Source organism: Lonchura striata, chromosome 5 (genome assembly GCF_050655825.1).
Source record: "Lonchura striata isolate lonStrDom1 chromosome 5, ASM5065582v1, whole genome shotgun sequence".
NCBI lineage: Eukaryota > Metazoa > Chordata > Aves > Passeriformes > Estrildidae > Lonchura > Lonchura striata.
In genome coordinates, this window is record NC_140707.1 from 20,822,138 (window position 1) to 20,848,690 (window position 26,553).

Consider the following 26,553-nt stretch of genomic DNA (forward strand, 5'->3'; position numbering starts at 1 on the left):
CTCGTGCGGACAGCACAGCAAGCGGAGGGGGCAGCGATGTTTATTATGCCCAACCCCCCCACCCCACTGGGCACAGCACCCCCAGGCTGCTACAAAAATGGTGCTCTGGGTGTGGGGCTCAGTGTGGGGTCTCGGCGTGGATCTCAGTGCCAGGAGCGGCTGCCAGGGGTGTGCCAGCCATCCCCAGCTCCTTGGCTCGCCGCTGGCACTCGCGGGCAACCACCACAGGGCTGACAAAGGCCACCAGCACCACGGCAATGAGCCCCAGGTTCATCTGCAGAGGGGAAGAGTGTCAGGGCAGGGATCTGGGGAGTCCTCCCCCCATCCCCTCTGTTAGGCCAGGACACTTGGGGCACCTCCATTTCCCCAGGAGCAGGACACCCATCCCTCTCTGGTGCAGGACTGCCATTTTTCATGGCATAAGACCCCACCACTCCTGTGGGAAGGATTCCATCCCTCCTGGGGCAGCATCCCCATTTTCACATGGGCAGCACCAGGATCCCCATTTTCCCAAGGGATGAGACCCCCCATCTCCCCATGTGGCAAGCTCCCTTCCATCCCAGGGCAGGACCCCTATTTCCCCGTGGAGCAGCCCCCCAGCCCTCACTCGGGGGGCCCACAGGGCACACTCACATAGAAGGGGTCCCCCTGGAGCGGCCCCTGCACCAGGGCGACGCAGGGGTACTGCAGCAGGGCCACCAGCGCTGACAGTGCCATGGCCAGCCCGTAGAGCTTCCCGAAGTGCTGCGGGGGGAACCTGCCAGGCACCCACGTCACCAACGGGCACCTCCTGCCACCCCACCCTGGCCCCCTCCTGAGCTCTGACAGCCCCACCCCAGTCCCCTGTCCCCTGACACCTCCACCGTGTCTGCCACCCTGCAGCCCCACCGCCATCCCCTGCCACCCCATCCTGACCATGCCACCCATCTGCCCCCTGTCACACCCACAACAAGGATGCCACCATGCCCTGCCACCCTGAACCCTCCGTCCCCGTGGCCGTGGCTGTCCCCACTCACGCGATGGCCAGGAAGGCGGCGTTGCCACCGTACAGGAAGGAGCGGCTGATGACCTGCAGCACGAAGGTGCCAAACTGGGCGGGCAGGACAGGCACGGCAGCAAACACAGAGAACAGCAGGCACAGTGCCACCGTCACCACCAGCGACAGCACCGCCGACCGCAGGTCTGCCAGCGCGGCCAGGAGCCCTGTGGGCATGGGGGTCACGGCATGGGGACACGGCCCCCCTGTGTCCCTTCTCCAGGTGCCGTGAGCTCAGGCACAGTGGTGGTGGCAGCAATGAGGACACAGGGGACAGGGAGCACAGGACTGGGAGGAGTGGTTACCCCCATAGTGCAGGGCCAAGGAGTGTCCTGCTGGGGGCTCAGCTGCCCGTGGGGTGGGGGGACAGTTACCCTCAGGGCGGGGGGCTTTTCCCCGCTTGTGCCGGTCGAGGATGAGGCCGTTCCAGGGGGCACAGAGCACCCCGCAGAGCTGGGTGAAGGCGAAGGCGTTGGTGTAGGTGCTCACTGTGGGGGGACAGCATCAGGTGGGCGGGGACGGCCCTGGGGGTCCCTGCCATGTCCCCCCCGTCGCCATGCCTTACCCAGGGTGTGGTCCCCCCCCGCCAGGTGCTCAAGCTGCGGGTTGAGGGTACCGATGAACAGGTAGTGCCGCAGCTGCATCACCGAGAGCCAGGCCACGTGCCAGGTGAAGAGCCACGAGCAGGCGCAGGCCCGGAACGGCGTCCCGGGGGCGTCCCCACCTGTGCAGGTGTCAGGGCAGGGCACATACAGACACAACCCCCCCCAGGCCGCACCCACACCTTGTCCCTGTCACCCACTGGGGCCTCACAGCCGCCGGTATGACCTTGCCCATTCAGAGATGTCACCGTGCCCACCTTTTGGCCACGCCCACGCGCTGCCACACCCAGCGATTATTTGCATATCCCAGCGGTCCTCCAGCCACGCCCATCCATCAGGAGGCACCACCCATTGATTTGCATATGCAATTACACATATCAAGCCACACCCTTAATTTACATAGCACCACCCAGCGCCAGCTGTGATCACGCCCACCCGCTCACGCCCCCCCCAAATACAAGCCCCACCCCACCGAGCAGATCCCCGCTCCGGCACCTCGAGCTACGGGCGCTTCCAGGGGTGTCTCCTCGGGTCCAGCCTCTCCCGGGGGCCGCTTGTCCTTGTGGGTCCGGTAGGAGCGGGAACGCCCCCGGCACCGCAGCCTGCGGCAGGGCCTCTGTCACCCTGCGTCCACCCGCTGGGGCCGGACCTGCCCAGGGGACAGGACCCGCTGCCCGCAGGGTGGGACCCAGCCACCCTCTCCCCAGAGCCCCGGCAGGGTGCAGGCAGCCCCCCGTACCCGTAGTCGTAACCGGGGGGCAGCGGGTAGGGGATGCGGCTGCGTGGCATCAGGAAGAGGGTGCGCAGGAGGTGCCAGGCGCTGCAGGCTGCCAGGAAGAGGAACATGGCCCGCAGGGACAGCCCGTGCTCGTACAGCAGCTGGGGACAAGGACAGAGTCAGGGACAGAGAGAGACAGGCTGCCACCGGCCAGCTGCTCAGGGCCTAGGTGTGTCCCCATATGTGGCCCCAGCAGTGGCTCAGCTGTGTCCCCAATATGTCTGTAGATGTGACCCAGCTGTTCCCAGCTCTGTCCTCCCCTGCCACCACTGCCACGTCCCTTGCACCCACCTTGACGATGAGGAAGACAGCGGAGGAGGAGTCGAAGGCCCCGTTGTAGAGGGTGATGATGATGGAGCGGTAGTTCCCAAACAGGTTCCCCACCTGGCACCAAGAGACCCCTGTGTGCCATCAGAGCCCTCCTGTGCCAGCAGGGTGGGTGTCGGGGTGCAGGGGGAACCCACCTGCATGTTGGTGAGGATGAGGAGGATGCCACCCACCGACAGCATGGACATGGCCGGGAAGAGCAGCACCGCCAGCTCTGGGACACAGGGGTCAGTGGGGACAGGGGCTACTGAAGAGGTCCCCCCCAGGGCTGGGGACCCCCTGGGTCTCACCTGGGGTGGAGAAGGCGACGAGCAGGGTCCCACCAGTGTAGAGGGAGCTAAAGGGGACAGCGGTGACACATGGGAATGAGATCCTGGGAATCAGGTGAATCCCCTACCCAGCCCTTTGGGAGCCAGGCCACCCCAACAACCCCCTGTTCTCAGGAGCCCCCCAGCCCTGTCCCCCGTGTCCCCCCGGCGCAGGGCTCACATGGCGATGAGGCGCGCAGCTGTGGTGCCAAAGCGGTCAAAGACGATGCCCATGGGGAAGGTCATGAAGTTGTTCATGAAGGAGCCGATGGTGAAGACCAGGGAGAACTGCTCATCCTGCCTGCTGCAGTCTGGGAACGGCCACAAGTGGGGCATGGGGACACCGGGAATAGCACGGGTGTGGGGACACAGGCACCCGGGGACACGAGTCAGCAGAGATGCAGGGGACACCAGGCATGTGGGGACACCACGGACATGATGATACCGGAGACATGGACTGGGGGACAGTAGGCACATGGGCTTGGAGACAGTGGGGACACAGCACTGCAGGGCATCGGGACACTGCAGACAGCAAAGGCACAGGCACAATGGGGGCATGGGACAGCATGGGGCATCGGGACAGCGGGGTCACGAGTCAGGGGACCGTGGGGACAGGTGCGGGTCCATACCAGACCCCAGGGTGAAGTTGGGGCCGGGGGTGGCGGAGGGCTGGCACAGCCCCTCGAAGTAGCCCAGGTCCTTGAGGACGAAGACGAGGGAGGCCCAGCCGAAGATGATGCCGCAGAAGGCGCCGCACTCCAGCAGCCCCGACAGGAGGGTCCCCAGGCGCTTGGCCAGCCCCGCGCCCCCCGCCATGTCCCCTGCCCAGGCGGCCACTGGCCCGGGCTGTCACCAGCCTGGGGCGTCTTTGCCGAGCCTGTGGGTGACAAAGGCCAGGCGTCACACCATGCTGGCACCCACCGGGGGCACAGGGATGCCTGGGGTGCACAGTGACACCTGGCAGCATGTGGCCACCTGGGCAAAGGTCACTGTGGCCCCGGCTCTGCCCCTCGTCCCTGGCCACAGTGGCTGGCACCAGTGTCCTCCCATGTGCCAGGGCACAGGGCAGGGCTCTGCAGCAGCCAGGGTCCACACACGTGGGGACAGCTGTTGACATGTGGCACGCAGCCATTGACAGACCCACACACAGATTTGAAGGGGCACACACAGGTTTGTGGGCACACACACACATTTATAAGCACACACACACATTTACAGTCACACACACACAGCTGTTCACAGGCACACACGCAGGCTTACAGGCATGCACACTTGCACACACGACTGTGCCTGCTGACTCCCGTCCTGCACCCCTCACCCACCTGCACGAGGCCAGGCCCTCCTGTTGTCACCGTCACCTTCACCGCCACCGCAGAGTTTGAACCCCGGCAGCGTGGCTGGGATGCACCTCTGCACCCCAGTGCCTCCCCCCGAATCTCCCGGGAGCACGCGTGGGTCCCCCAGGATGGCAGTCCCTGATAGTGCCTCGGGCCCCCCGGTGTGGGCTCAGTCCCCTCACTGTGCCAGGACCCCCCTGTGCTGTCCCTATTGCCCCAAACCAGCCTGGCCCAGGATCTGGCACAACCCTGGGGACGCTGGCACACTGCTGGGCATCCAAGTGCGTGCTCTGGTGACAACACAACCCTGGGAACACCAACATCCTCCCAGGGACACCAGCATCCCCAGGGGACCTGGCACAGCCACGGGACACTGGCACAATGCTACACACCCGGTGTGAGCACTGGGGACACCACAACAACACGCCTCACCCCAGGGACACCAGCACTCTGCTGGGGACCTGGCACAGCCCTTGGGAAACTGGCACTCTTCCTGGTGACGCTGTCACAGCCCCTGGGGACATTGGCAACCCCCCCGAGGACACAAACACATGCCCTCCCGGGGCCTGGCACAGTGTTTGGGAAACTGGCACAATCCCTGGAGATGCTGGCACAGCCCCTGGGGACACAGGCACGCTGCAGGGGACAGTGACACACCCCCCAGAGCCCCAGCACAGCTCCTGGGGCTCTCCCTTGGGGACCCAGGCACAGCTCTCAGGGACATTGTCACATCTCTAAGACCCTGCCACCCCCTGGGGGACCCTGTCATGTCTCCAGGAATCCCCTCCCACTGCTGGGGACCATGACATATCTCCTGGGGACGCTGCTACCCCAAGCACTGCACTGCACTGGGGCTGACAACAGGTCACCCCACAACGCAGCTGGGACTCCCCCGTGACCCACAGCTGGGTGGCAAGGCCACCAAGGCCACGTCACCCCCAGTTCACTGTCCTCCGTGTCCCCCCACCTCCCTCACCCACACACAGCCTGGCTGTGCTGCACCGAGCCCCTGTCACCGTGTCATTGCCCAGAGCCTGTCCCAGTGCCCTGCCTGCTGTGATGTCAGGTAATGAGGCCTCATTACAGTGACCAGCAGCTGAAGATTAACCTGCACAGAGCCGGGCGGGGCCGGCCCGAGGGGACCTGTACTATTTTTAGCCACCTGAGTGGCAAAAAATATTGCAGACTGGGGGTGTTACAGCAGCTGGGGGACGCCGGGGCTCCCTGATATATGGGGGTCACTGTCTGGGGCACCCCAAGCCACTCACTACGGGTGTCAGCCACTGGCCTGACTGGGATGTCCGGGACATGCTGTCTCTGCCAGCCACACGGGTGAGTCCCCACAGCAGTGACAGCCCCACACTGGTGTGACCCCCTGGTGGTGAGCCCCCCGGAGCCCCGGTGAGCCCTCCACGAGGGAGCACGGCTCGGGTCGGGGCTTCGCAGCATCAGTGACTGTCCCCTCTGTCCCTGCTGTGTCCCCCCAGCTCCCCCCGGGCCGTGGTGGGGGCAGGTGGGGTCACAGGACCCCCGGGGGCTGCCATAGGGCTGGGCGCTCCTCCCACCCCGCTGCCCCCTGCAGGACGCGGTGTCCCCGGGTGGGCACCGCCCGCGCCCCACGGAGCAGCCCCGGCCGCGGGGCTTGGGCCGCACACGTGTGGCGGGGGGACACACGCGTGGTCCCGGGGATGGGCAGCCGTGGGGTCCCGCCGTGCCGGCCCCCCGAGGCTCCCCCACGGCCCCGGGGCAGAAGCGGTTCCTCCGCTCCGCCACGCGAACCGCGGCACCGCCCCGGGCACCCCGGACATCCGCATCGCGCCCACGCCGAGCCCAGCCCCGCAGGCCACGGCCCAGGGCCCTCGGTGCCCCCTCTGCCGGGCCCTCCCGTCCCGGTCACACCGGCCTCCCGCCGCCGCTCCGTGGCCATCCGGGCCCCTCCGCGCCCCGCGGCTCCTCCCGCCGCATCCCCGCGCCGCTCACCCGCCTCCCGCCCGGCCCGGCGGGGAGGGGACCGGGCTCTCCCCGCCCCGGTGCTCCCGGCGCTTCCGATGCTCCCGGTGTCCCCGGTGCCGCGGCCCCTCCCGGCCCCCCCGCCACTGCGGGCGGAGCGGAGCTGCCGGGTCTGGCCGGGCCCCGCCCCCGGGCCCGGCGGTTCGGGGGCGCGGAGGCGGCCTCGGCGGAGCCCCGGTCACCCGTGGGTCCGCCCAGGAGGGGCCGTCCCGGCACGGAGCCCTCCCCCGGTGCCGCCCTTACGCCCCCCGCGGGTGCCCCCCTCCATCTCCAGGTGTGACATCTCACCTGTTGTCCCCAAGAGGCGCTCCTGCTGGCACCACCCTCGGGCCACCTTGGATCGCCCTTTTGGTCCCTCTTGGGCCAGTTTTCAGTGACGCTTGGGTCACCCCAGGACTACCCTTGGGCTATCCCTGGGTCACTCCAGCTGTGCCATCCCAGAGCCATTCCCATGCCACTCTGCTGTGTTGTGCTGTGTCCCCTGCCAGTGCCTTGTCCCCCACTCCCTGCCTTCTCCCTGCCCAGGACACTGCTGTCCCTCCTGTCACCGTGCCTTTGGCCATATCCTCTCCTCTGTCCCTCTGTCCATCCACCAGTGCTTGCTGCCTGGTCTGTCCCCACCTGTCCCCACTGCTGCAGCCTCTCATCTGCTCTGCCAGCTGCCCTTCTGTCTGTTCATCACCCGTCCATCTGTCCATCACCCATCCATCTGTCTGTCACCCATCCATCTGTCCATCATCGGTCTGTCACCTGTCCATCTGTCCCCTTCCAATCACAACTCTATCCATCCCATCCATCTGTCCCACAACCATCCAGCTGCCCATTACCTGCCTTTCCCTCCACCTGTCCATCTGTCTGTCCTCCCCATCCTTCACCCATCTCTGCATTCGTCCACCCCATCTCCAGATGTTCTCTGTGCATCTCTCTGTCCACCTGTCCTTCTCTCCTCATGTCCACCTGTCCATCAATCCATCCTCCACCTCTCTGTCCACCCACCTGCCCCCTCCTTTCATCCGTCCGTCCGTCCGTCTGTCCATCCCCTCCCTATCCACCCGGTCCGCAGCTCCCCAGGCGGGTGGGCACCAGCACCCAGAGCACCGCCCGATCAGCGGTGTCTGGCCGGGGGCTCCGCGGCCGGGCAGGGGGCACGGGCAGGGGGAGCGGATGGCGGCCCCTGAGTCAGCCCCGCGCCGCCCACGCCCCCTCCCACGGCTGCCGCCGCACCAGCTTGTGGCATTTCGCTCGCCGGAGACGGCGCCGCAAACACGCGCCGGTGCCAGCCGGTGCCGGTGCCGCCGCAGCCCGCGCGGCCACGCGTCCCCCCCACGCGCGGCACCGGCGTGGGGCCTGCGCGGGGCCGGTGCATCCCGCACCGCCGCCGCCACCCGCTCTGCCCCGGGCCGGGCAGCGCCGCGACGGCACCACGGACAGCGCCGGTCCGGTACCACGAACAGCGCCGCGGTCCCGCGTGGGTGCGCGGACCACCGCCCTCCGCGCCCTCCCGGCGGCTCGCTGGGTGCGGGGCTCCCGGGCCCGCCGCACCCACCCCGGGGGCAGTCCCCGCGAGGTCCCGCCGTCCACGGGGGCACCAAAGCCCGGCTCCGGTCCAGGGATGGTGGGACAGGGGGAGGGGCGGACGGACGGACAGACGGACGGACGGACGGACGGAGACCACCCTCCGTGTCCCGCGCTCACAGCTCCCCACGCGAGCCCTGCGTCCTTTCCCCGCGGGGGAACCCATCACACCCGCGTGTCCCCGCTGGGAGTCCCCCATCTGAGTCCTGCAGGGCGTGTCCCCCATGGGCGCCCGCCGCGCATCCCCCGCTGTCCCCGCCGGCAGTCCCTGTGCCCACCCCTGTCCCGCCTGGGGCGGGCCAGCCCGGGAAGGGTTAAACGGCGGGGCCGGCGCGGGGGGCGGAGCGGCCGCCCCGGGATAAGGCGCGGCGCGGGGAGGGCTCAGCCCCACGGAGCCGCGGGCAGCGCCGCGCCGAGCCCACCCGTGCCCGAGCCCGAGCCCACCCGTGCCATGCCCCGGGGCGGCGGCGGCTGCTGCTCCCGGCGGCGCGGCGGGGGCGACGGGGGCGAGCAGCCCCCCCCGGCACCGGCCATGACCCCGCGGGTGGGCAGCGCCTGAGCGGCCGCCCCGCCATGCGGCCCCCCACGGCTCGGGACCTGCCCCCAGGTAGGCGCGGGGTCGGGCGGGGTCCCACGGGTGTCGGGTGAACCCTGGGGTGCCACCCGGAGACCTCGGTCCCGGCTCGAGGTGCCCCGCGGCGCTCGGGGTGCGGGTGCCCCGGGGTGAGTGGGGAGCCCCCGGTGCGCGGGGACCCCGGGGCCGCCCCGGGACGCACGGCCCGGCGTGGGGGCGCAGTCCCGGGGCACCCCAGGTTGAGCCCCCGCGACCCCCGGCTGCCCGGCGCGTGGGTGCCCCCGACCCACGCGGTGCCCGCTGCCAGCCCAGCCCGAGGTGCGGCTGTCTCATGACCCACGGGGTAGCCGGTGCCACCCCGGGACCCCCAGCCCGGCGTGGGAGTGCCCCGTGACACGTGGGTACTCGCTGCCATCCCGGCCCCCCCGGGGCAGCGTGGGGGTGTCCCACGAACCCCGGCACACCCTGTGCAGCACCGGCGTGCGTAGCCCGGCTTCTGGGCGCTCCAAGATCCACCGGCTGCCCGGTGACACCCCAGGACCCCTAGCCCGGAGTGGGGGTACCCCACGATGCCCAGCGGGGTGTGCCCCACGACCCAGGGCGTACGCGGTGGCACCCCTGCATCCCCAGTCCGGCGTGGAGACGCCCCACGGTTGCCCCGTGTGGGCACCGCGGGGAGCCAGGAGCGCCCGGGTCACGCCGCGGGTGGGTGCCGCGGGTCTGTGGGGTACCCGCAAGTACCGAGGTGGGGGGGTTTGGCACCCGGGGGGGGGAAGCTGAGAACCGGTGACTTCAGCTCCCAACTGAGTCAGCCCGCGGCGTGGGGGAGTGACAGATGGGACGCGGGTGGGGGGCGCACGCCGGCACGGGGCGCCGGGGGAGGGGGGCGGCGCTGAGCAGATGCGCCGGACGCCTCCGTGGGTGGGTGGGGGGTGGGTAGCCCCCCAACTGGTGGAGCACCGGCAGAGGGGAAGGGAGGGAAGGGGGCGGTGGGACCCCTCGGTGCAGCTCCGGTGTGACCTCCGATGCACCGGAGGGTCCCACCGCCCCCCTCCTTCCTCTCCCCTCCCCCGGTAGCGGCGACTGGGCGCATCCACGCATCCCCGGGCGTGGATCCAGGCCGCCGGGCTGAATTATGGATGAAGCTCTCGGGTTGCAGCCTGAGGGGGGGATGGACACGGGTTGGGGGGGGGGGAGAAGGGGGGGATGCTGAACACCCGGAGCGGCGGCGCGTGTCGTCAGCCCGCGCCCACGCGTGCCCCGCCCCACACGTGGCCGCGGCACGCGCGCACGTGGCACCGCCCCGTTTGGGGAGGGGGCACGGACCCCCCCCCAGACTGGGGTGAGGGGGGTCCCAGGGGTCTGTGTCCCTGAGAGGGGTTCTGGTGGAGCGTGGGGCGGGCACGGTCCCATGGGAGCGTGGCCACGGCAGGGGGAGTCAGGGAGCTTTGGGGGTCCCTGGGGAGCGTGGCCCCAGTAGCAGGAACAGCCCCAGAAAGTCGCAGGTGTACAGCCACTTTTTGGAGTGCCCAGCCTTGGTGTTGTGCAGCAGCACAGCCCTGAGGGGGTCTCTGGGGACCACAGTCCTGAGGGCTGATGTGGGTCTGGGGGCTGCAAGGGGTGCTCAGTGCTATTGTGTGTCATGACCTTGGGATTCTCCCAGGGGTCTGTGGTCCTCGGGATCTCCTAGGAGACCGTGGCCCTGTGGGTGGGCATGGCCTTGGGGGGGTCCCTGGGGAGGTATAGCCCTCAGGGGCCTCCTGGGGGCCATGGCCCTGTGGGTGGGCACAGTTCCCCACCTCGGGGTGTGCAGCCCTACAGCGAGTGATGACCTTGGCGTTCTCCTGGGGAACCATGGCCCTTTGGAGCTGGCGTGGCTTTGAAGGGCTTCTAGGAGTGCCCAGCCCTACGGGGTTGCCATGACCTTGGGGTTCTCCCGGGCACCCATGGCCCTAAGGGTGGGAACACTCCTGGAGGCCTCCTGGGCTGCCCAGCCCTATGGAACGATCAGGACCTCGGGACTCTCCTAAGGACCCATGGCTTGGTGGGGTGGGCACGGCCCCGGGGGGCTGTGGGGGCTGCGGGGCGGGCGGCGCGGGGTCGGGGCGGCGCGGTGCCCCGCGCTGACGCCCCGCTGTGCCCTCAGGCGGGCGCCCGGCGGCCCTGCTGCTGCTGGCGGCGCTGGTGTGGGTGCCCGGCGGGGCTCCCGCCTGCCCCGCGCTCTGCACCTGCTACGTCTCGCCGCCCACCGTCAGCTGCCAGGCCAACAACTTCTCCTCGGTGCCCGCGGGGCTCCCGCCCGGCGCCCGCCGCCTCTTCCTGCAGAACAACGTCATCGGGGCGCTGCGGGCGGGCACCTTCGGGCCCAGCACCGTCACCCTCTGGCTCTACTCCAACAACATCTCCTCCATCCAGCCGGGCACCTTCCGCCACCTGCCCGCCCTGGAGGAGCTCGACCTGGGTGACAACCCGCACCTCCGCGTCCTGGCCCCCGACACCTTCCACGGCCTCCACCGCCTCCAGGCCCTGCACCTGTACCGGTGCCGGCTGGCCAACCTGCCCAGCGGCATCTTCCGCGGCCTCCGCAGCCTCCAGTACCTCTACCTGCAGGAGAACGGGCTGCTCTACCTCCAGGTGGGTGAGGTGGGGTGCTGGGTGATGCCCCCAGGGCACAGAGGTGGGACTGGGCAGGGTGACGGGTGACAAGCCACATAGACAGGATGTGGCACAAGGTGGTGCTGACACGGCCAGAATGCGGGGCCAGGACAGGAGATGCTGAGGGAGCAGGGTGATGGCTGTGGGGCAGGACCATGGGTGACACCAGCGTGGCAGGGATGTGGGACAAGGTCTTGCATGATGCTCACGGAGCAGGGACACAGGAGAGGTGACGGGCGATGCTGGCAGGACTAGGACCTGTGGCAGGGCTCTTTTGGGCCCACACCGGTGGCTCTCTGGCTGATGCCCACCAGGCAGGGCCACAGAACAGCACAGTGGAACCCCACCTCACACCCACCCCTCTCCCATTCCCCGCAGGACGACCTCTTTGCCGACCTGGCCAACCTGAGCCACCTCTTCCTGCACGGCAACCGGCTGCGGGCGCTGTCGGAGGGCGTCTTCCGGGGGTTGTCGAGCCTGGACCGCCTGCTGCTGCACGCCAACCGGCTGGCAGCCATCCACCGCCGCGCCTTCGGGGGGCTGGCGCGCCTCACCATCCTCTACCTGTTCAACAACAGCCTGGTGGCCCTGCCCGGGGACCCGCTGGCCGCGCTGCCCTCGCTGCAGTTCCTGCGCCTCAACGCCAACCCCTGGGCCTGCGACTGCCGAGCGCGCCCGCTCTGGGCCTGGTTCCGCCGCACACGCGTCTCCAGCTCCCCGGTGCCCTGCGCCAGCCCCCCGCACCGCCGCGGCACCGACCTGCGCCACCTCCGCCCCAAAGACTTCGACGCCTGCCCCGAGGACGACGACGACGACGAGGAGATGGAAGATGGCAACGGTGGCGCTGGCAATGGGGTGGCGGTGATGGGCACCCCGGGGCGGGCGCTGGGTCGGCCCGGCACCCTCCCGGCCGCGCCGCCCTCCGCCTTCTACCGTGACGGGCTGCCCCCCCACGACCTGCGGGGACCCCAGCCCCGGCCACCCCCTCCGTCCCGTGACTCCCGCGGGCCCCCCGAGGACGCCAGCTGCCCCCATGACCCCTGTGCCCCCATGGCCGCCGCCGCGCCCCACCGGCCCCCCGTTCTCCTGCCCCTCCTGGCTCTGATCCTGCCCCAACTCTGAGCCCCCCTCGGCGCCCCAGGGGGTCCTGGCTCCTCGGGGTGCCCGTGCCCCCCTTCTCCCCAGGGGAGGCCTCGAGAACTGTGGGGAACAGCCAGCGGGGGGCGGGGGGGGGGGCCGCAGGATGCAGAAGGGGGTCCCCTCCCATCCTGAGCGGGAAAAACCCCCAACAGGAACCAAAAGGTGGGAAATTATTTATTAAAAATGGTCTTATTTTGGGAGAGTGGGGCCTGGCTGCTGTGGGTGGGCCACTGTCGTTCCAGGTCACCGCCTGCTGCTCCTGAAATATTGATGGAAGCAGCGGGTGGCAGGGCAGCGAGGCGTGCAGGGCGCCGCAGGGGGGCTGGACGGACACCCCCTGGGGGGCGTGCGGCCACACACGCACCCCCCAAGCACACCCGGCGCCCTCGCGGAGCCGGTGACACGCCGGCTCCCGTGACGCCGACACCCCGCACCCCTTGCAGAATGCCGGCGGGTGTCACGGGAGCCGCAGGGCGCAGAGCCACCCCCGCGCCCTGCACAGCCTGACCCACTTCCCGCAGGCGCCGGCACACAGATGGAGCACACGCTGCTGGCTGCGGGCGCAGGGACAGCGCCCACCCCCTGCCCTCGGTGCCTCTGGGCGTGTGGCACCCCGGGCTGCCCCTCGGCAGGTGTCCCTCGCGCAGCGTGGGGTGTCCTTCAGCAGGTGTAACTCGCTGGGTGTTCATGTCCCCTCCAAGTGTCCCCGGGGCTGTGTGGCGGTGTCCGTCTGTGTGGGTGCAGACTGTCCCCGTGTGAGTGTCCCCATGCCCCCTCCCCTGTGGTCTTTGCCCAGGCAGAGGTGTACCTGGGTTGTCCCCACGTGGTCCCATCTGTGTATCCTCAAACAGGGCTGGGTGTTCTGGGAGTGTCCCTGTGCCCTGCCCCTCGGGGGCTGTGTGTCCCTGTGCAGGGTCCCTGGCTGTCCCCTCTGGTGACCCTCAGCACAGACAGACAGGGAGGGGCTGAGCCCTGTCCCACCCCACTGGGGATTACAAGGGGCTCAACCCAGCTCTGCCTAATCCAGGGGATTACACGGGCTGGGCCCAGCCAGGGGGGGCACCCTTGGGTGCCCCCCACAAGGACATGGCACGTGGCAGCTGGGGACAACAAGGGGGGGCTCCCAGCAGCAATCACGGGCAGCACGTACCCCAACACATGGCCACAGGGTGGGTTTGGGAGGCGAGGGGAGCACAGCAGATGCCCCAGGTTTATTGGGGTGACGGGTGGGGGCTCAGGCAGTGCCACTGCCCTGCTGCATTCGCTTGAGCAGCTCCTCGTCCTGCAGCGACAGCTCCGTCAGCTTCTTCCCCATCCGCTCGTGCACCTCCAGGTACTTGGCCACGCAGCGGTCCAGGCACACGCATTCCCCTTTGGACAGCTCCGACTCCTTGTAGTGCGGGGGGACACACTTGCGGTGGCACGCCTTGGTCATCCTGCACGGACCGCACCGCGCCTGAGCCCCGCGCCAGCCGGGACCCGGCCCCGCACCCCAGCACACCCTGTACCCCGCCATTGCCACCCCCAGGACCCCGACCCCGCACCCCAACATCTCCTGTACCCTGCCATCACCACCCCCGGGACCCAGCCCCGCAGCTCAGCACCCCCCGTACCCCCCGTTATCGCCATCCCCGGCATCCCCAGCCCTTGCACCCCAACACCTCCTGTACCCGCATCCTCACCGACCGGGACCCCGGCCTCTGCACCCCAACAAGCCCAGTATCCTCCATCATCACCACCCGGGCACCCCTAGGACCCCCCGCCGTCCCACATCCTCAGGCATCTCCGGTTTCCTTCCCCATTTCCCGGGTGTCCCCTAGGACCCCCGCACTCCCCTACAACCCCAGCACCCCGGGGTCCCCCACTGCCTCTGACACGCGCTAGTGTCCCCCAAGCCACGGTACCCCAACGCCCCCAATGCTCCCTCCCGGCGGGCCTCACCGATTATACATGTCGGCCATCATCTCAACCTCCAGTTCGGCCGCCAGCTGCTGAGCCCGCAGCGGATCCATAGCGGCCAGCACCGGCCCCGTTCGGATTCAGCCCCGATGGCGGTCCCTCTGGGCCCGACCCCGCTCGGATCCGCCCCGTTGGACCGGCTCGGTCCCGCTCGGTTCGGGACCCGGCGGCGGCTCCCTGCAGGAACCACGTGGGCGCCGCGCTTCCGCCCACCCGCGCGCTGGCCCCGCCCCGGCGCCGGCGCTGACCAATCGCATGCAGGCGGAGGCGGGACCAGGGGTGCGCATCTGTCGCTGATTGGTCCCTCGGAAGGGGCGTGGCGGCGGCTGCCGAGTCGCGGGAGGGAGCGGCGGAGCGCGCGCTCTGCCCGGCCTTTGCCCCGCAGGGGGCGTGGTCACGAGGAGGGGGCGTGGCCTAGCGGGAGGGGGCGTGGCCACCGCCGGGACCTCACCCGGGCACGGCCGGGGGGCTTCGGGTCCCTCCCCTGTGTCCCGTTCCTCGTGTCCCTGGGTCCTCCTGTGTCCCGCCGTCCTGCCCGGGCTGTCCCCGTGTCACCTGTGTCCCCACGTGTCTGTGTCCCCCATTGCCCCTCGGGAATCTGTTCCCCCCGCGCTCCCCACGTCCCGCGTGTGCCCGTGTCCCCCGCGTGTCCCCCGCGTGTCTGTGTTCCCCCCCTCGTCCGTCTGCCTGTGACCCCCAAGTCTCCCTGTCCCTGCCCAGGGCGTCCGTGTCCTCTGTGCCCCTCGGGTGGCACGGTTCGGTCCCCACCCGGTGGCTGCTTTGGGGTGTCGCCGCTGTCCGGATGGCGCTGTGGGGCTGTCCCCCCGCCCCAGCCATGGCCGGGTGTCCGGCCCGGCCCCACGCGTGCCCCGCGGGTGGGCGGTGAGTGAAGGCGGCACCTGCCCCCGCCGGGTAAAAATAGCGCCGGGCGGGGGGGCTGGGGCGCAGCAGGGGCGGCGGAGCGGCAGCAGCCGGAGGGTACGGGCCGAGGGGCTCCGGGGGGCTCCGGGAGCAACGGGGCCACGCCAGGCGGGGGTGGAACGGGAGCGGCCGGGAGCCTGCGGGCTGGGGGGCACCGGGCAGGAGACCGGCGGGCAGCAAGGGAGACCGGGAACGGGTTATAGGGGGCCGGCAGCGGGAACCGGAGGGCACGGAGAAGACACGAGGGGCCGGGAGAGGGACGTGCCGGTGCCGGGATGAGATATGGGTGGTCGAGATGGGACACGGGGGCAGGAGGGAGCACAGGGGTGTTGACACGGGGCATGAGGGCAGTGGGAGGGCTGGTTTGGGGCGTGGGGGGCTGCAGGAAGACGTGAAGGGACCGGGCTGTGCTGTGGCGGTGCCGGGACGGGGCATGGGGGAGTCGGGGTGGGGTAACTGTGGTGCCCAATGTGGGAGTGCCGGGGCTGGAGGAGGGCGTGGGGGCAGGGGCAGGAGGGGGGTTAGCCGGCCTGGGGGGCTATGGGGGGCACGGGCAAGCCCACGGCGTCATCGAGCCCTGTGCCCCTGCAGCAGTGACCGCAGCAACATGGAGGCTCTGGGAGACGCTGAGACCCCCACCTCGGACACCCCCACCGCGAGCACCCCCACCTCGGAGACCCCCACCCCCGGCACCCCCACCCCCGGCACCCCCACCCCCAGTAGCCCCACTCCGGACACCCCCTCTGACCCCGCCGCGGGGCCGGGGGAGAGCAGCGGGGAGGCGACGGCTCCCCGGGATGGGGAGGAAGCTCGGGAAGCGGGAGGCGATGCGGGGGACACGGGGGGTGAAGGGAAGAACACGGGGGGTGAAGGGGAGGATACGGGGGGCTCAGGGAGGTGCGCGGGGGGAGAGGCTGCCGGGGATGGCGGGGCAGAAGCACCCAGGGGTGCCGGGGACGATGCTGGAGAGGCCGGGGATGGTGGTGGTGATGCCGAGGCAGGGACAGCTGGGGGCACCGGAGCGGGTACCGAGGAGGGGACCGAGGAGGATACCGAGGGAAAAGCGGCGCCGGCAGCAACTGGCAACACCCGGCGTCAAAAGGTGAGGAGGGGCTGGAAGGGAGGTGGCGGCACAACCAGGGCAGGAGGTGGTGGGGAGGGCAGCTGCGGTACAGATGGGGACAGAGTTGACTTTACTGGGGCAGGGTGAGAGTGCCAGGGCCAGGATGACTGTGCCAGGGACATTGTGTGAGTGACACTGACCGTGCTGGCAGTGCCACCCTGCCTGTTCCTTACAGGAACCCACTTGGCTTCAGGACGAGGACGATGAGCTGTGGCCTGAGTTCCCTCCCTGCTCATCCCCAGAGGGGGCCACCAGCCCCACGTCCCCCACGTCCCCTACGTCCCCCATGTCCCCTATATCTCCCACATCCCCTATGTCCCCTGTGTCCCCAGCATCCCCAGCGTCCCCCACAGGTAAGAGACATTTGGGCGATGGCACCCAAGTGTTCTGGGGTCACTGCTGCCCCACAGTGTCCATCCTCCTCTTGGGAGGGGACCTTGAGCCCCAGAGGTGCCAGGGGGGTGTGGGTGCCCTCTTCCACCCTCTGACCCCTTCTCTCTCCTTGCAGCTGGCACTGCTGAGGACACAGGGGGCAGCAAGAGGTGTGTCCCCACAGGTGGCATCCCAGTACCCCACGGCAGGGATGGCCCCCCACAGCCCCCTGCTCATGGCTGTCCCACCCGTGTGTGTCTGCAGGGGTGCTCCAGCAGGGGGGACACGGGACAAGGCAGCCCCCGGTTCAGCGGGACAGAGGCTGAGGCTGGAGGGAGCCGGGGGACGGCCACGAGTGGGGACCCGGGCACAGGGGCGCAGCGCCATCCTGGAGAAGTTTGGAGGGTGAGGAGGGCCTGGCCCTGTGGGGGGGCAGGAGAGGCATTGAGGGAATGGGGGACCTGGGGTCTTGTGGGGGCTATAGGACAGCCAGGGACAGTGAGATGGATGGGTCATGGAGCAGTGGGGGTGTTGGAAGGTCATGAGGCAATGGGAGGGACAGGGGAAATTGGGGGGCATGGCAGGGGCATGGGAGAGTGGCAGTATTGGGGGCACAGGGCAATGGAGTCATAAGGGAACTGGGGGTCTGAGGGGCAATGGTGGTACAGGGGGAACATGGGGCAATGAGGGAGGGTATGGGACACGGGATATCGGGGGGCATGGGGCAATGAGGGAGGGTATGGGACACGGGATATTGGGGGGCATGGGGCAATGAGGGAGGGCATGGGACACGGGATATCGGGGGGCATGGGGCAATGAGGGGTACAGGGAGGAATGGGGGGTCCATAGAGCACTGTGGGGGGGTGGGACAGGGGGGGCTGTGTGACCATGGGGCAAGTGGGGCGTTGGGGGTCCAAAGCCACGGGGTCACAGAGGGGCTGGGGTCCCTATGAGGGACGGTGGGGTGTGGGGATCCCACAGCCCAGGTCCCCCCAGGGCTGCCAAGGGCCCAGCCCCACACCTGCGGCGCTCAGGGGGGGCCGCCACGGTCAAGATGATGCTGCTGGAGTGGTGCCGCGCCCGCACCCGTGGGTACCCGGTGAGTGCATCTGGGGGGCGGCAGGAGGGTCCGGTGGGGGGTCCGGGCGTGGCCTGACACCCCTGTCTGCGCAGCACGTGGACGTGCAGAACTTCTCGGGGAGCTGGGGCAGCGGCCTGGCCTTCTGCGCGCTCCTGCACAGTTTCTTCCCCGACGCCTTCGACTTCGCCGCCCTGGAGCCCAACGCCCGCCGGGACAACTTCGCCCTGGCCTTCGCCACTGCCGAGTGCGTGAGCGCAGCCCCGGCCCCTCGGTGCCCCCGGCCACCCCCGGCCACCCCCGGCCCCGGTGACCGCTGTGTCCCTTCCCGCAGGGAGCGGGCGGGCTGTGCCCCCCTGCTGGAGGTGGAGGACATGGTGCGGCTGCCGGTGCCCGACGCCAAGTGTGTGTACACGTACGTGCAGGAGCTGTATCGCTGCCTGGTGGCCAAAGGGCTCGTGAAGACCAAGAAGCGCTGAGAGGGTCCCTCACAGCCCCCCGCCTGAACCATCCCCCTCCTCGTCCCCTGCTCTGTCCCCCAGCAGTAAAGGCCATGGTTCCAGGAGGTGGTGGCTTCGTCTCTGGAGGGAGGAACGCTGGCACCAAGCGAGTGTCTGGGCATTGTCACCAGGTTGGGGCACAGCCCTGGCTCTGCCACCAGGAGGGTGACATCCCGCAGGGCTGGCACGTGGAGGGCAGCAACTCCTGGAGCCCCCCCACTTTCCCAGTGAGGCACCACGGAGCCAGAGCAGGTGATGGAGAGAATTTATTGCTTTATGCGTGGGGGTCGGGGCGCGGCTCGGCGTGGAGCCGGGCGTGTTCCTCTGCCCGACGCTGGAACTGCTCGGGGCGCTCCTGCAGCTCACGGGCCACCTTCGGCCGCAGCACCCGCTGGGGGTCGGGGCTGTCCAGCTGCAGCAGCAGGTCCTGGAGCACTGCAGGGGCAGGGGGGTCAGACGGGCACGCACCCCCCTGCCCTGTGCCCCTGTCCCCGCGGTGCCCACCTTGGATGGCGCGGGTGGTGGGCTCCCAGTGCTCGTCGGTGGTGAGGGGCTGGCAGACGCGGCCCTCCAGGTCCACGCTGGGGTGGTAGATGGGGGTGCGGAGGGTGGCGCAGGGGGGCTCCAGAGGGTGGTTGGGAGAGAAGGTCAGCTCGAAGCGGAAGGCGCCCGTGTTGTATGGGGGGTTGTTCTGCCGGGATATGGGGGCACCTCAGCCCCCTCTGCCACAGCGTCCATCGCGGGGGGAGCCCTGTCCAGCCCTGATACCCAGTGCCCAACGCAGAGACTCCCCGGTGCCAGCCCGAGCCCCTCAGGAGGGGAACCTCCCCCCAGTGTCCCCAGCCCAGGACCCGCAGCGTCCTCAGAGGGCCCCTCCCCAGTTCTGCCCTGAGGGGGACCCTCACTCAGTGCGACAGGCCCGTCCCAAGGGTCACCCCCAGTCCCTCCCATGCCCGCAGGGGCACATCCTTCCTCAAGCCCGCATGTCCCCCATGCGCAGGGGACGTCCTCGGCCCCTGCTCCCCAGGACTCCCCGCATCCCCCCGTGCCCCCACGTCCCCCCGTGCCCTCTCCCCACGCACGGGCAGCAGGAGCCCCCCCCAGCGCCGCACGTTTCCGTCCAGCGGCCGCACGTCGCGGGCCCCCTCCCAGCGCCGCGCCTCCTCCAGCTCCTGCGGGAAGGGGTGGGGCAGGTGAGGGCGGAGGTGTGTCCCGAGAGACGCCTCCATAGGTTAATCCTCCACCCGGGACGCGCCTCTGGGCGGGGCCGCCCGCAGGCCGCGCCTTAATAGGCAGGGTTTAATTACCGGCGCCCTGGACACACCCCCGGGTGGGGTCGCCCCGCCGGGGAAACGAAACTGAAACGTGCAGCGGTGTTTGTCAACCCCGCACCGGAGACTGACACCCCGGTACTGCTTCCCTCACACGCCGCCACCGGAACCCCCGCACAGGCACTGACACCCCCAGCACTGCCTCTCCCCGGTACCGGGACCACGGCTTCTCTCGCACCCCGCCACCGGAACCCCCGCACAGGCACTGACACCCCCAGCACTGCCTCTCCCCGGTACCGGGACCCCCTCACCGGACACTGACACCTCTCAGCACGTCCTCTCCCGCACCCCGGTACCGGTATCCTCGCACTGGCACTAATACTCCCCAGAGCCCCCTTTCACACCCCGGTACCGGGACCCCCGCACCGCGAGCTCGGCTCCCCCCGGCCGCCGCTCCGGTGCGGACACCAGGACCCCCGCGCCGGTACCGCAGCGGCGCCGGAGTCCTGGTCCCGTCCCGGTGCCCACCTTGGCGATCCGCCCGGCCATGGTCATCAGTGCCCGGTGCCACGGGGATGGGGTCCGTGGGGTCCCGCCCCTGGGCGGGCGGGACCAGGTTCTGCGGCCGCGCCCCCGGCACGGGTGGGGGGACAGATTGGCCGGGGTCGGCCGGCGAGCCCCGTCACCGCGGGGGTCCCGGGAGCGGTGGGTGACAGAAAGCCGGAACCCCGCGCAGACCGGTGGCTGACGGGAGCAAAACGGGACGGGGGGCCGCGTCCCGGCTGCCTCCACACCCCCCTGCCCGCCCCCGCATCTCTGGCCGTGTCCCGGCTGATTTACGGGAACCTCCTTAATTTTTAACCAGGCAGGGTCGGACCCGGCCAGATCTGCCGGCGCCCGCTGGACACGCAGGAACTGACCCGGCGGGCACCCAGGTGGGCCCGGGGTGCTGCCTCCTCCCACCCCCCACAGCCCGTGCCCCGGGGGGGTCAGAGCGGGGGCACCCCGGGGTTGGGCTGCACGGGGTGGGGAGTACGGGTGGTGCGGGGAGTGGGGGTGCGGGGTGCCGGGGTGGGGGATGCTGGGTGTCTCTCCTGCCCTTGACTTGTGCCCTCCCACCAGCATGCCCACCAAGACACTCTGGCTGCCTCTGGCATGGCTAGTAGCCACAGCCACGGTCACTGTCACCCCGGTAAGTATGGCCCAGGGACAGGGGCTCCCTGTGCCCAACACCCCTCTATACGGCCTCATCTCAGTCCCCCACCCGGGTGCCCCATGTCCCCGTCACACAAATCCCTGTGCCCAGGTGCTCACTCTGGAGGCCTCTCCCAGCTGGATGACACTGCTCAGAGAGTCACCAACACCGCCTGTGCCCCCTGTGCTCCCCGCTCGTACCCCAGCTCCCTTGCAGGACGTGGGGACCACCGTGCTGCCCGTGCCCACCCCCAGCACTCACCCTGAGGGGCTGCCTGGCTGGGGTGCCACAGATGCCCCCAGCCCCACAGCGCCGGAGGGGGCACTGGAGGAGCTGGACACCTCAGCCAACGGGACCACGGCAGTGCCCACACCTGGCACCAGCGTCCCGCCGTGCCCTGGGGATGAGGAGCCGACCGACACCTGCGGGGAGCCCACGGGGGAGCAGCGGGCTGCCGTGGCCGAGGCTCTGGTCACCTTTGCCCTCCGCTTCTACCAGCGCATGGCAGAGGCTGCCCAGCCCGACGCCAACCTGCTCTTCTCCCCCATCAACGTCGCCGTGGGGCTCTCGCACCTGCTGCTGGGTGAGGGGCCGCCCGCGGGCATGGCACCGCCGTGTCACCGCTGTCCCAGCCGGGGCACCTCGCTGAGCTTCCCCTGTGCCCGCAGGCGCCCGCGGAGAAACCCAGGAGCGTCTGGCCGCCCTCCTGGCGTACCCGCAGGGGCTTCGCTGTGTGCACGGCGCCCTGCAGCAGCTGGCCAGCGCGCCAGGCCTCTTCTCGGCCGCCCAGATCTTCCACCACCCAGGTGAGGCAGGCACCGGGTGTCGATGGGGTGCCGCTGCCCGCTGGGCACCCGGAGTAACACCGAGACCACCGTGCCACTCCACAGAACTGCAGCTCCGGCCCCGCTTCCTCAACGAGTCCCTGCGCTTCTACGGCGCCCGCCCGTACGCCCTGAGCGGCAACGAGAGCCTGGACCTGCAGCGCATCAACGCCTGGGTGCGGGAGGCCAGCAACGGGCTGCTGCCCTCGCTGCTGTCCGCGCTGCCCCCCGAGCCCAGCCTGCTGCTGCTCAGCGCCGTCCACCTGCGCGGTACGGCCCCGCCACCCCCCGGGCATCCCCGGGGCATCCCCCGGGCATGGGGCGCGGGGCTGAGGCCGCCCCGGTGCCGCCGCCCCCGGTGTCCCCGGCCCCAGCCGCGGTGCCGTGTCCCCACAGCCGCCTGGCGGACGCCGCTGGACCGCAAGAAGACCGTGCTGCTGCCCTTCCTGCGGCCCGGGCACCGCCCCCGCAAGGTGCCCACCATGACCAGCGCCAAGTACCCGGTGGCCTCCTTCACTGACCCCCGCCTGCAGGTCCAGGTAGCCCTTGGCCGAGACCGGCCACCAGGTGCTGGGGGTCTGGGGGATCACTGCTGGGGGGATAATGGCATGATGTCACTCCAGCGGCACTAAGGAGGAATGGCAGGCTGTGATATAACTCCTGCGGCACTCAGGGAGGATGCCAGGCTGATGTCACTCCCCTGGCACTGAAAGGGGCACAGGCTGTGATCTCGTTCCCCAGGGGTTTTGAGGGATGGCAGGCTGGCGCCTCTCTGATGGCACCGTGGGGGTGCTGGTCCATGGGGTCCCCGCAGTGGCCCTTAGGTGGGTTCTGCCCCACAGGTGGGGCGGCTAGAGCTGAATGGGGGGCTGAGCCTCGTGGTGCTGATGCTGCGGGGGCCCCTGGAGCCTCTGGAGACCCTGGAGCGGGCGCTGGACCCCGCGACCTTCCTGGCGCTGCTGCGGCGGGCGGCCCGCACCCCACCCCGGGCCACCGCGCTGTCCCTGCCCCGCCTGCGCCTCGACCTCGCCCTGGACGTGGTGACTCTGGTCCACGACATGGGTAAGGACACCTCTGATGGCACCTCAGGGGCTGGCTGGGCTGCGGGGCCGCATCGCTCCCTGTGCGGTGACGTTACTCCCTGCAGGATGTCACTGGCTCTCCCCTGGGGGTCATTTTCCCCAGGGTCCCCAAAGACCACAGTGTCCCCGGTATCCCCTTACCTTTGTTTCCCCTGAGTCCCCTCACACTCCCGCGTCCCTGGTGTCCCTCATGTCCCCAACGCCCCGGATGTGCCCTGCTCCCCCCAGCGCCCCTAATATCCCCTTACATCCCGGTATCCCCAAATTATCCCCAGCGGCCCGAATATCCCCTGTCTCCCCGGTGCTGCCCATATCCCTGCGCGTCCCCTGGCGCCACCCAGTGTCCCCGTTGTGTCCCGGTGTCCCCTCATCCCTACTGTCCCTCGGGTCCCCGCATCTCCATGCCCCGTCCCTCTGGTTTTCTCTGCATCCCCGGCTCCCCTTGGTGCTCCCTGCGTCCCGGGTGTCCCCCGCTGTCCCCGTGTTCCGCGGGGGTGGCGCTGAGGCCGTGTGCCGCAGACTTCGGGCTGTTCCTGGACGCGGAGCTGTGCGGGCTGGCGCGGGGCCCGGCCGCGGTGGACACGGCGCGGCACCGGGCGGTGCTGGCGCTGGACGAGGCCGGCGTGGAGGCGGCGGCGGCCATGGCCACCTCGGTGGCGCGCTCGGCACTGGTGCTGGAGGCCCTGCGCCCCTTCCTCTTCGTCCTCTGGCACAACACCGGCGACTTCCCCGTCTTCATGGGCCGCCTCAGCGACCCCTAGCCCTGACTCTGCTCCTCCTGTCCCTGTCCTCCCTCTTCTCATCCCTCCATCCCCGCCTCCTCCTCTGCCTGCTGCCTCTTTCCCTCTCTCCTTTACCCCTTTCCTCTCTCTCCTCCCATCCTTCCTTCCCTCGTCCCTCCCTTCCTCCCTCCCTCCCTTTCTCCAACCCTTCCTCTCCTCTCCTCTCCTCTCCTCTCCTCTCCTCTCCTCTCCTCTCCTCTCCTCTCCTCTCCTCTCCTCTCCTCTCCTCTCCTCTCCTCTCCTCTCCTCTCCTCTCCTCTCCTCTCCTCTCCTCTCCTCTCCTCTCCTCTCCTCTCCTCTCCTCTCCTCTCCTCTCCTCTCCTCTCCTCTCCTCTCCTCTCCTCTCCTCTCCTCTCCTCTCCTCTCCTCTCCTCTCCTCCCCTCCCCTCCCCTCCCCTCCCCTCCCCTCCCCTCCCCTCCCCTCCCCTCCCCTCCCCTCCCCTCCCCTCCCCTCCCCTCCCCTCCCCTCCCCTCCCCTCCCCTCCCCTCCCCTCCCCTCCCCTCCCCTCTCCCTTCACACTCCCCTGCTCCTCCCGTGCCTCAGTTTCCCCGCCAGCTCGGTGTCCCAATAAATGAACCAACCACCTCCCGCCTCCTGCGTGTGAGGAGGGGAAGGGATAGGTTGGGGCCACCAGGAACCCCCCTCTCTGTGCCAGGCTGTGTGCCAGGGTGAGCTGGGGTGGTGGCAGTGTGGGGGGGCAGGTGACAACCAGCACCTTCCTAAAAAAAAGCCTTTATTGCCCTAGAAAAGCCCCGCAACCCCCGCGGCTGGTGCCAGCCAGGGGGCACCGGGGGTCACAGTGAAGGTGCCACAGAGGAGGTCACCCAGCACGCCCCCCGGTGCCCCCCAGTCCCAGCTGTGTCCCCGCATCAGTCCCAGCCGTTCTCCTTCACCATGTGCGACATCTCGATGATGAACTTCCCCTCCTTGTACTTCTGGCTGCTCTCGAACGCCTGTTCCTGGGGGGGACACGGAGTCAGCCCCCCGTGCCCCCATGGGCGCTGCCTTCCCCAGGCCTTGGGGGTGTCCCCAGCAAAGGCTTGGGGTGCCAAGATGTGCCCAGGGCAGGGCTTGGGGCGCCCAGACTGGGGTTGGGGCCCCCGGGCAGTGCCCGCAGCAGGTGGGGGTCCCAGCTGGGGGGCACTCACGTATTTCCAGCCCAGGGTGGTCTTGCAGCTCTGGCAGAAGATGTCGGCCACCGAGTGCAGCCCCGTCAGCAGCAGGCGCTGCTCGGCCGGGCCGCAGCCCACGTTCACCCTGCACCGAGAGGGGCGGGTCCCACAGGCTCGGCACGGGGGGACCCCCGGGCTCCCCCTCCCCACTGCCAGCCCCGCTGCCCCCGGTACTCACACGGAGTTGAACAGGTAGGCACGGCCGTGGCTGCCCTGGAAGGACTGTGGGGACACGGCGAGTGTCACCGGCGGGTCCCCCACGTCCCCCGGCACCCCTCCCTCCATGGGCTGCTCCCATCCCGCCGCACCGCCGCCGTGCGGCACACCGGCCTGGGGACACCGCGGGGGACGGCCACCTCCGTGGGAGCGCCATACGGGTCACCCGGCACCGGCAGGACACCGCGCCGTGCATCGCAGGGGGAGGACGCTTCCTGCCTTAGGGCAATGCTGGCCACCGCGGGAACGTCCTCATCCCGGGACACCGCGGGGGGAGCACCCACCACCCTGGGGACACCACAGCGGGACACCTGGGGCACCGTGGGGGGAAAATCGGCACTCTGGGGACGCGGCGAAGGGACGCCCGCTGTCCCAGCACACGAGGGCGGGGGTGGCGGTGGCACCTTGGAGATGAGCTCCTCGTGGCGGGCCAGGTGCGCCCGGCAGTGCACGCAGCTGTAGGTGCGGTGCGAGCGCGGCAGGTAGCTGCGGAAGGTGCGCGGCGGCAGGCGGGCGGCGGCGGGCAGGCGGCGGCGGGCCGGGGGCGGCATGGCCGGGGGCAGCGCCCCGGGGGGCACCGCGCAGCCCCCGCACAGCCGCTCGCAGGGGAAGCAGCGCAGCAGCGCGCCCAGAGCCGCCGTCCCGCCCGGCTGGGCTCGGGGAGCTCCGCCGGGGCCCCCCGGCAGAAGGAGGTGGAAAAGGGGGGCGGCCTGCGAAGGAGGAAGGGGGGCGGTGAGGGGGGACCCCCTCCTCAGCGTGCCAGGTGTGGGCGCTGCACGAACCGAGCTGGCTGAGAGCGGAGTGACACCGGGGCAGCGGGGACACCGGGGGGGGGCACCGGGGACCCGAGGGACTGCGGGAGGAGGGGGCGTCCCAAACTGGGTCTAGGGTCTCTTCTCGAAGCGTGGGGGTCCCCGGAAGATGATGGGGGTCCTGAGGGGGAAAACTGCGGGTACCGAGCGGGGAGAATGGATGATGGGAGTCCCGACGGGAGATGATGGGGGTCCTCACGGGGTCGGTTGTGGGTTCCGGGAGGGATGGCGAGGGTCCCCGGGGGGCGGGAGGGTGCTGGGGAGATACTTGCGGTGGCGGTGAAGAAGGACGGGGATATCGCCGTGGGGGGGGGCAATGTCAGGAGCGCTGGGGACACGACGGGGGGCTCGGCGGGGCTCCGGGGGTCTCGGGGGGACACGATGGGGGGTACCGGGTTCCGTGGCTTCCCGGGGGCCGGGGCCGCTCACCGCCCGGCGCTCTCCCCGCTCTCCCCGCTGCCGCTGTCCCCGGGGCGGGCGCGGGGGGGCCCTGCGTGCCCGGGAGCCGCATCACGGCACCGTGACTCATCCCGCGGCCGTGACGTCACCGCCCGCCACCGCCGCCGTGACGTCACCGCCCGGCCCTCCGACGTCAGCCCGGCCGCGGCCGCCGGGGCGCCTCCCGCTGCCTCCTGTCGCCCCGCGTCCCCGTGTGCTGCCTCGTCCCCAGTGTCCCTCCGTGTGCCTCTGTCCCCTCATGTCCCCGTGTCCCCGCCGTGAGATGTATATGGGGGGGGGCGGGTGTGCGCGTTAATGTCGTGCGAAAGTCATGCAAACGATCCCGGGACTCATCCCGAGGGATGAAGGGGGGAGAGGGAGAGCCCCACTGTAATGAGATGCAAACTCGAGGAGGGGCCGCGGGCTATATGCAAATGAGATGCAAACTAGCCGCAGAACGGGCAG

The 26,553-nt window shown here is 70.0% G+C and overlaps 7 protein-coding genes across 21 annotated transcripts; 3 read left to right on the forward strand and 4 right to left on the reverse strand.

Annotated features, from left to right (window-relative positions):
- Positions 1-24: 24 nt before the first annotated feature.
- Positions 25-6,527, reverse strand: SLC43A3 (solute carrier family 43 member 3). 3 transcript variants are annotated; one of them, XM_021556005.4, is made up of 13 exons: positions 6,369-6,527; positions 3,681-3,928; positions 3,233-3,362; positions 3,034-3,080; positions 2,881-2,957; positions 2,708-2,800; positions 2,378-2,517; positions 2,134-2,240; positions 1,602-1,760; positions 1,411-1,524; positions 1,017-1,203; positions 634-757; positions 25-274 (listed from the first exon to the last, which is right to left on the reverse strand). In XM_021556005.4, exons 2-13 carry the CDS (start codon positions 3,865-3,867, stop codon positions 119-121), a joined length of 1,521 nt encoding a protein of 506 aa, XP_021411680.3. In that variant the 5' UTR covers positions 3,868-3,928; positions 6,369-6,527; the 3' UTR covers positions 25-118. The 3 variants fall into 3 exon arrangements, with proteins under 3 accessions (XP_021411680.3, XP_085436161.1, XP_021411679.3); XM_085580035.1 differs by lacking the exon at positions 6,369-6,527 and adding an exon at positions 4,374-4,501; XM_021556004.4 differs by lacking the exons at positions 3,681-3,928; positions 6,369-6,527 and having other exon boundaries at positions 3,233-3,674.
- Positions 6,528-8,330: 1,803 nt separating this feature from the next.
- Positions 8,331-12,542, forward strand: RTN4RL2 (reticulon 4 receptor like 2). Its single transcript, XM_021556006.3, has 3 exons — positions 8,331-8,580; positions 10,694-11,181; positions 11,581-12,542. The coding sequence occupies exons 1-3, from the start codon at positions 8,547-8,549 to the stop codon at positions 12,322-12,324; spliced, it is 1,266 nt and encodes a 421-aa protein (XP_021411681.2). The 5' UTR covers positions 8,331-8,546; the 3' UTR covers positions 12,325-12,542.
- A 974-nt stretch (positions 12,543-13,516) lies between these two features.
- TIMM10 (translocase of inner mitochondrial membrane 10) lies at positions 13,517-14,523 on the reverse strand. Its single transcript, XM_021556007.4, has 2 exons — positions 14,284-14,523; positions 13,517-13,778 (listed from the first exon to the last, which is right to left on the reverse strand). The coding sequence occupies exons 1-2, from the start codon at positions 14,352-14,354 to the stop codon at positions 13,577-13,579; spliced, it is 273 nt and encodes a 90-aa protein (XP_021411682.1). The 5' UTR covers positions 14,355-14,523; the 3' UTR covers positions 13,517-13,576.
- A 129-nt stretch (positions 14,524-14,652) lies between these two features.
- On the forward strand, positions 14,653-18,360 carry SMTNL1 (smoothelin like 1). Of its 2 annotated transcripts, none has more exons than XM_085580036.1 (8): positions 14,653-15,183; positions 15,814-16,324; positions 16,521-16,698; positions 16,854-16,887; positions 16,982-17,122; positions 17,714-17,816; positions 17,891-18,042; positions 18,130-18,360. In XM_085580036.1, the coding sequence occupies exons 1-8, from the start codon at positions 15,104-15,106 to the stop codon at positions 18,272-18,274; spliced, it is 1,344 nt and encodes a 447-aa protein (XP_085436162.1). In that variant the 5' UTR covers positions 14,653-15,103; the 3' UTR covers positions 18,275-18,360. The 2 variants fall into 2 exon arrangements, with proteins under 2 accessions (XP_085436162.1, XP_085436163.1); XM_085580037.1 differs by having other exon boundaries at positions 15,146-15,279.
- A 164-nt stretch (positions 18,361-18,524) lies between these two features.
- SERPING1 (serpin family G member 1) lies at positions 18,525-23,434 on the forward strand. 8 transcript variants are annotated; one of them, XM_085580026.1, is made up of 9 exons: positions 18,525-18,547; positions 20,432-20,501; positions 20,689-20,758; positions 20,873-21,344; positions 21,430-21,567; positions 21,652-21,855; positions 21,982-22,124; positions 22,428-22,647; positions 23,187-23,434. In XM_085580026.1, exons 3-9 carry the CDS (start codon positions 20,690-20,692, stop codon positions 23,426-23,428), a joined length of 1,488 nt encoding a protein of 495 aa, XP_085436152.1. In that variant the 5' UTR covers positions 18,525-18,547; positions 20,432-20,501; position 20,689; the 3' UTR covers positions 23,429-23,434. The 8 variants fall into 8 exon arrangements, with proteins under 8 accessions (XP_085436152.1, XP_021411686.3, XP_085436153.1 ...); XM_021556011.4 differs by lacking the exon at positions 18,525-18,547 and adding an exon at positions 19,584-19,704; XM_085580027.1 differs by lacking the exon at positions 18,525-18,547 and adding an exon at positions 19,612-19,924.
- LOC110484982 (ubiquitin-conjugating enzyme E2-18 kDa) lies at positions 18,545-20,543 on the reverse strand. 3 transcript variants are annotated; one of them, XM_077784313.2, is made up of 4 exons: positions 20,095-20,543; positions 19,408-19,467; positions 18,800-18,986; positions 18,545-18,730 (listed from the first exon to the last, which is right to left on the reverse strand). In XM_077784313.2, the coding sequence occupies exons 1-4, from the start codon at positions 20,119-20,121 to the stop codon at positions 18,570-18,572; spliced, it is 435 nt and encodes a 144-aa protein (XP_077640439.1). In that variant the 5' UTR covers positions 20,122-20,543; the 3' UTR covers positions 18,545-18,569. The 3 variants fall into 3 exon arrangements, with proteins under 3 accessions (XP_077640439.1, XP_021411687.1, XP_077640440.1); XM_021556012.4 differs by having other exon boundaries at positions 19,378-19,467; positions 20,095-20,523; XM_077784314.2 differs by lacking the exon at positions 19,408-19,467 and having other exon boundaries at positions 20,095-20,525.
- Positions 23,435-24,166: 732 nt separating the features above from the next.
- On the reverse strand, positions 24,167-26,505 carry YPEL4 (yippee like 4). Of its 3 annotated transcripts, XM_021524749.4 has the most exons (5): positions 26,043-26,505; positions 25,243-25,548; positions 24,801-24,844; positions 24,599-24,707; positions 24,167-24,409 (listed from the first exon to the last, which is right to left on the reverse strand). In XM_021524749.4, exons 2-5 carry the CDS (start codon positions 25,387-25,389, stop codon positions 24,320-24,322), a joined length of 390 nt encoding a protein of 129 aa, XP_021380424.3. In that variant the 5' UTR covers positions 25,390-25,548; positions 26,043-26,505; the 3' UTR covers positions 24,167-24,319. The 3 variants fall into 3 exon arrangements, with proteins under 3 accessions (XP_021380424.3, XP_085436173.1, XP_085436172.1); XM_085580047.1 differs by lacking the exons at positions 24,167-24,409; positions 24,599-24,707; positions 24,801-24,844 and having other exon boundaries at positions 24,854-25,548; positions 26,080-26,505; XM_085580046.1 differs by lacking the exons at positions 24,167-24,409; positions 24,599-24,707; positions 24,801-24,844 and having other exon boundaries at positions 24,854-25,548.
- Positions 26,506-26,553: the final 48 nt, after the last annotated feature.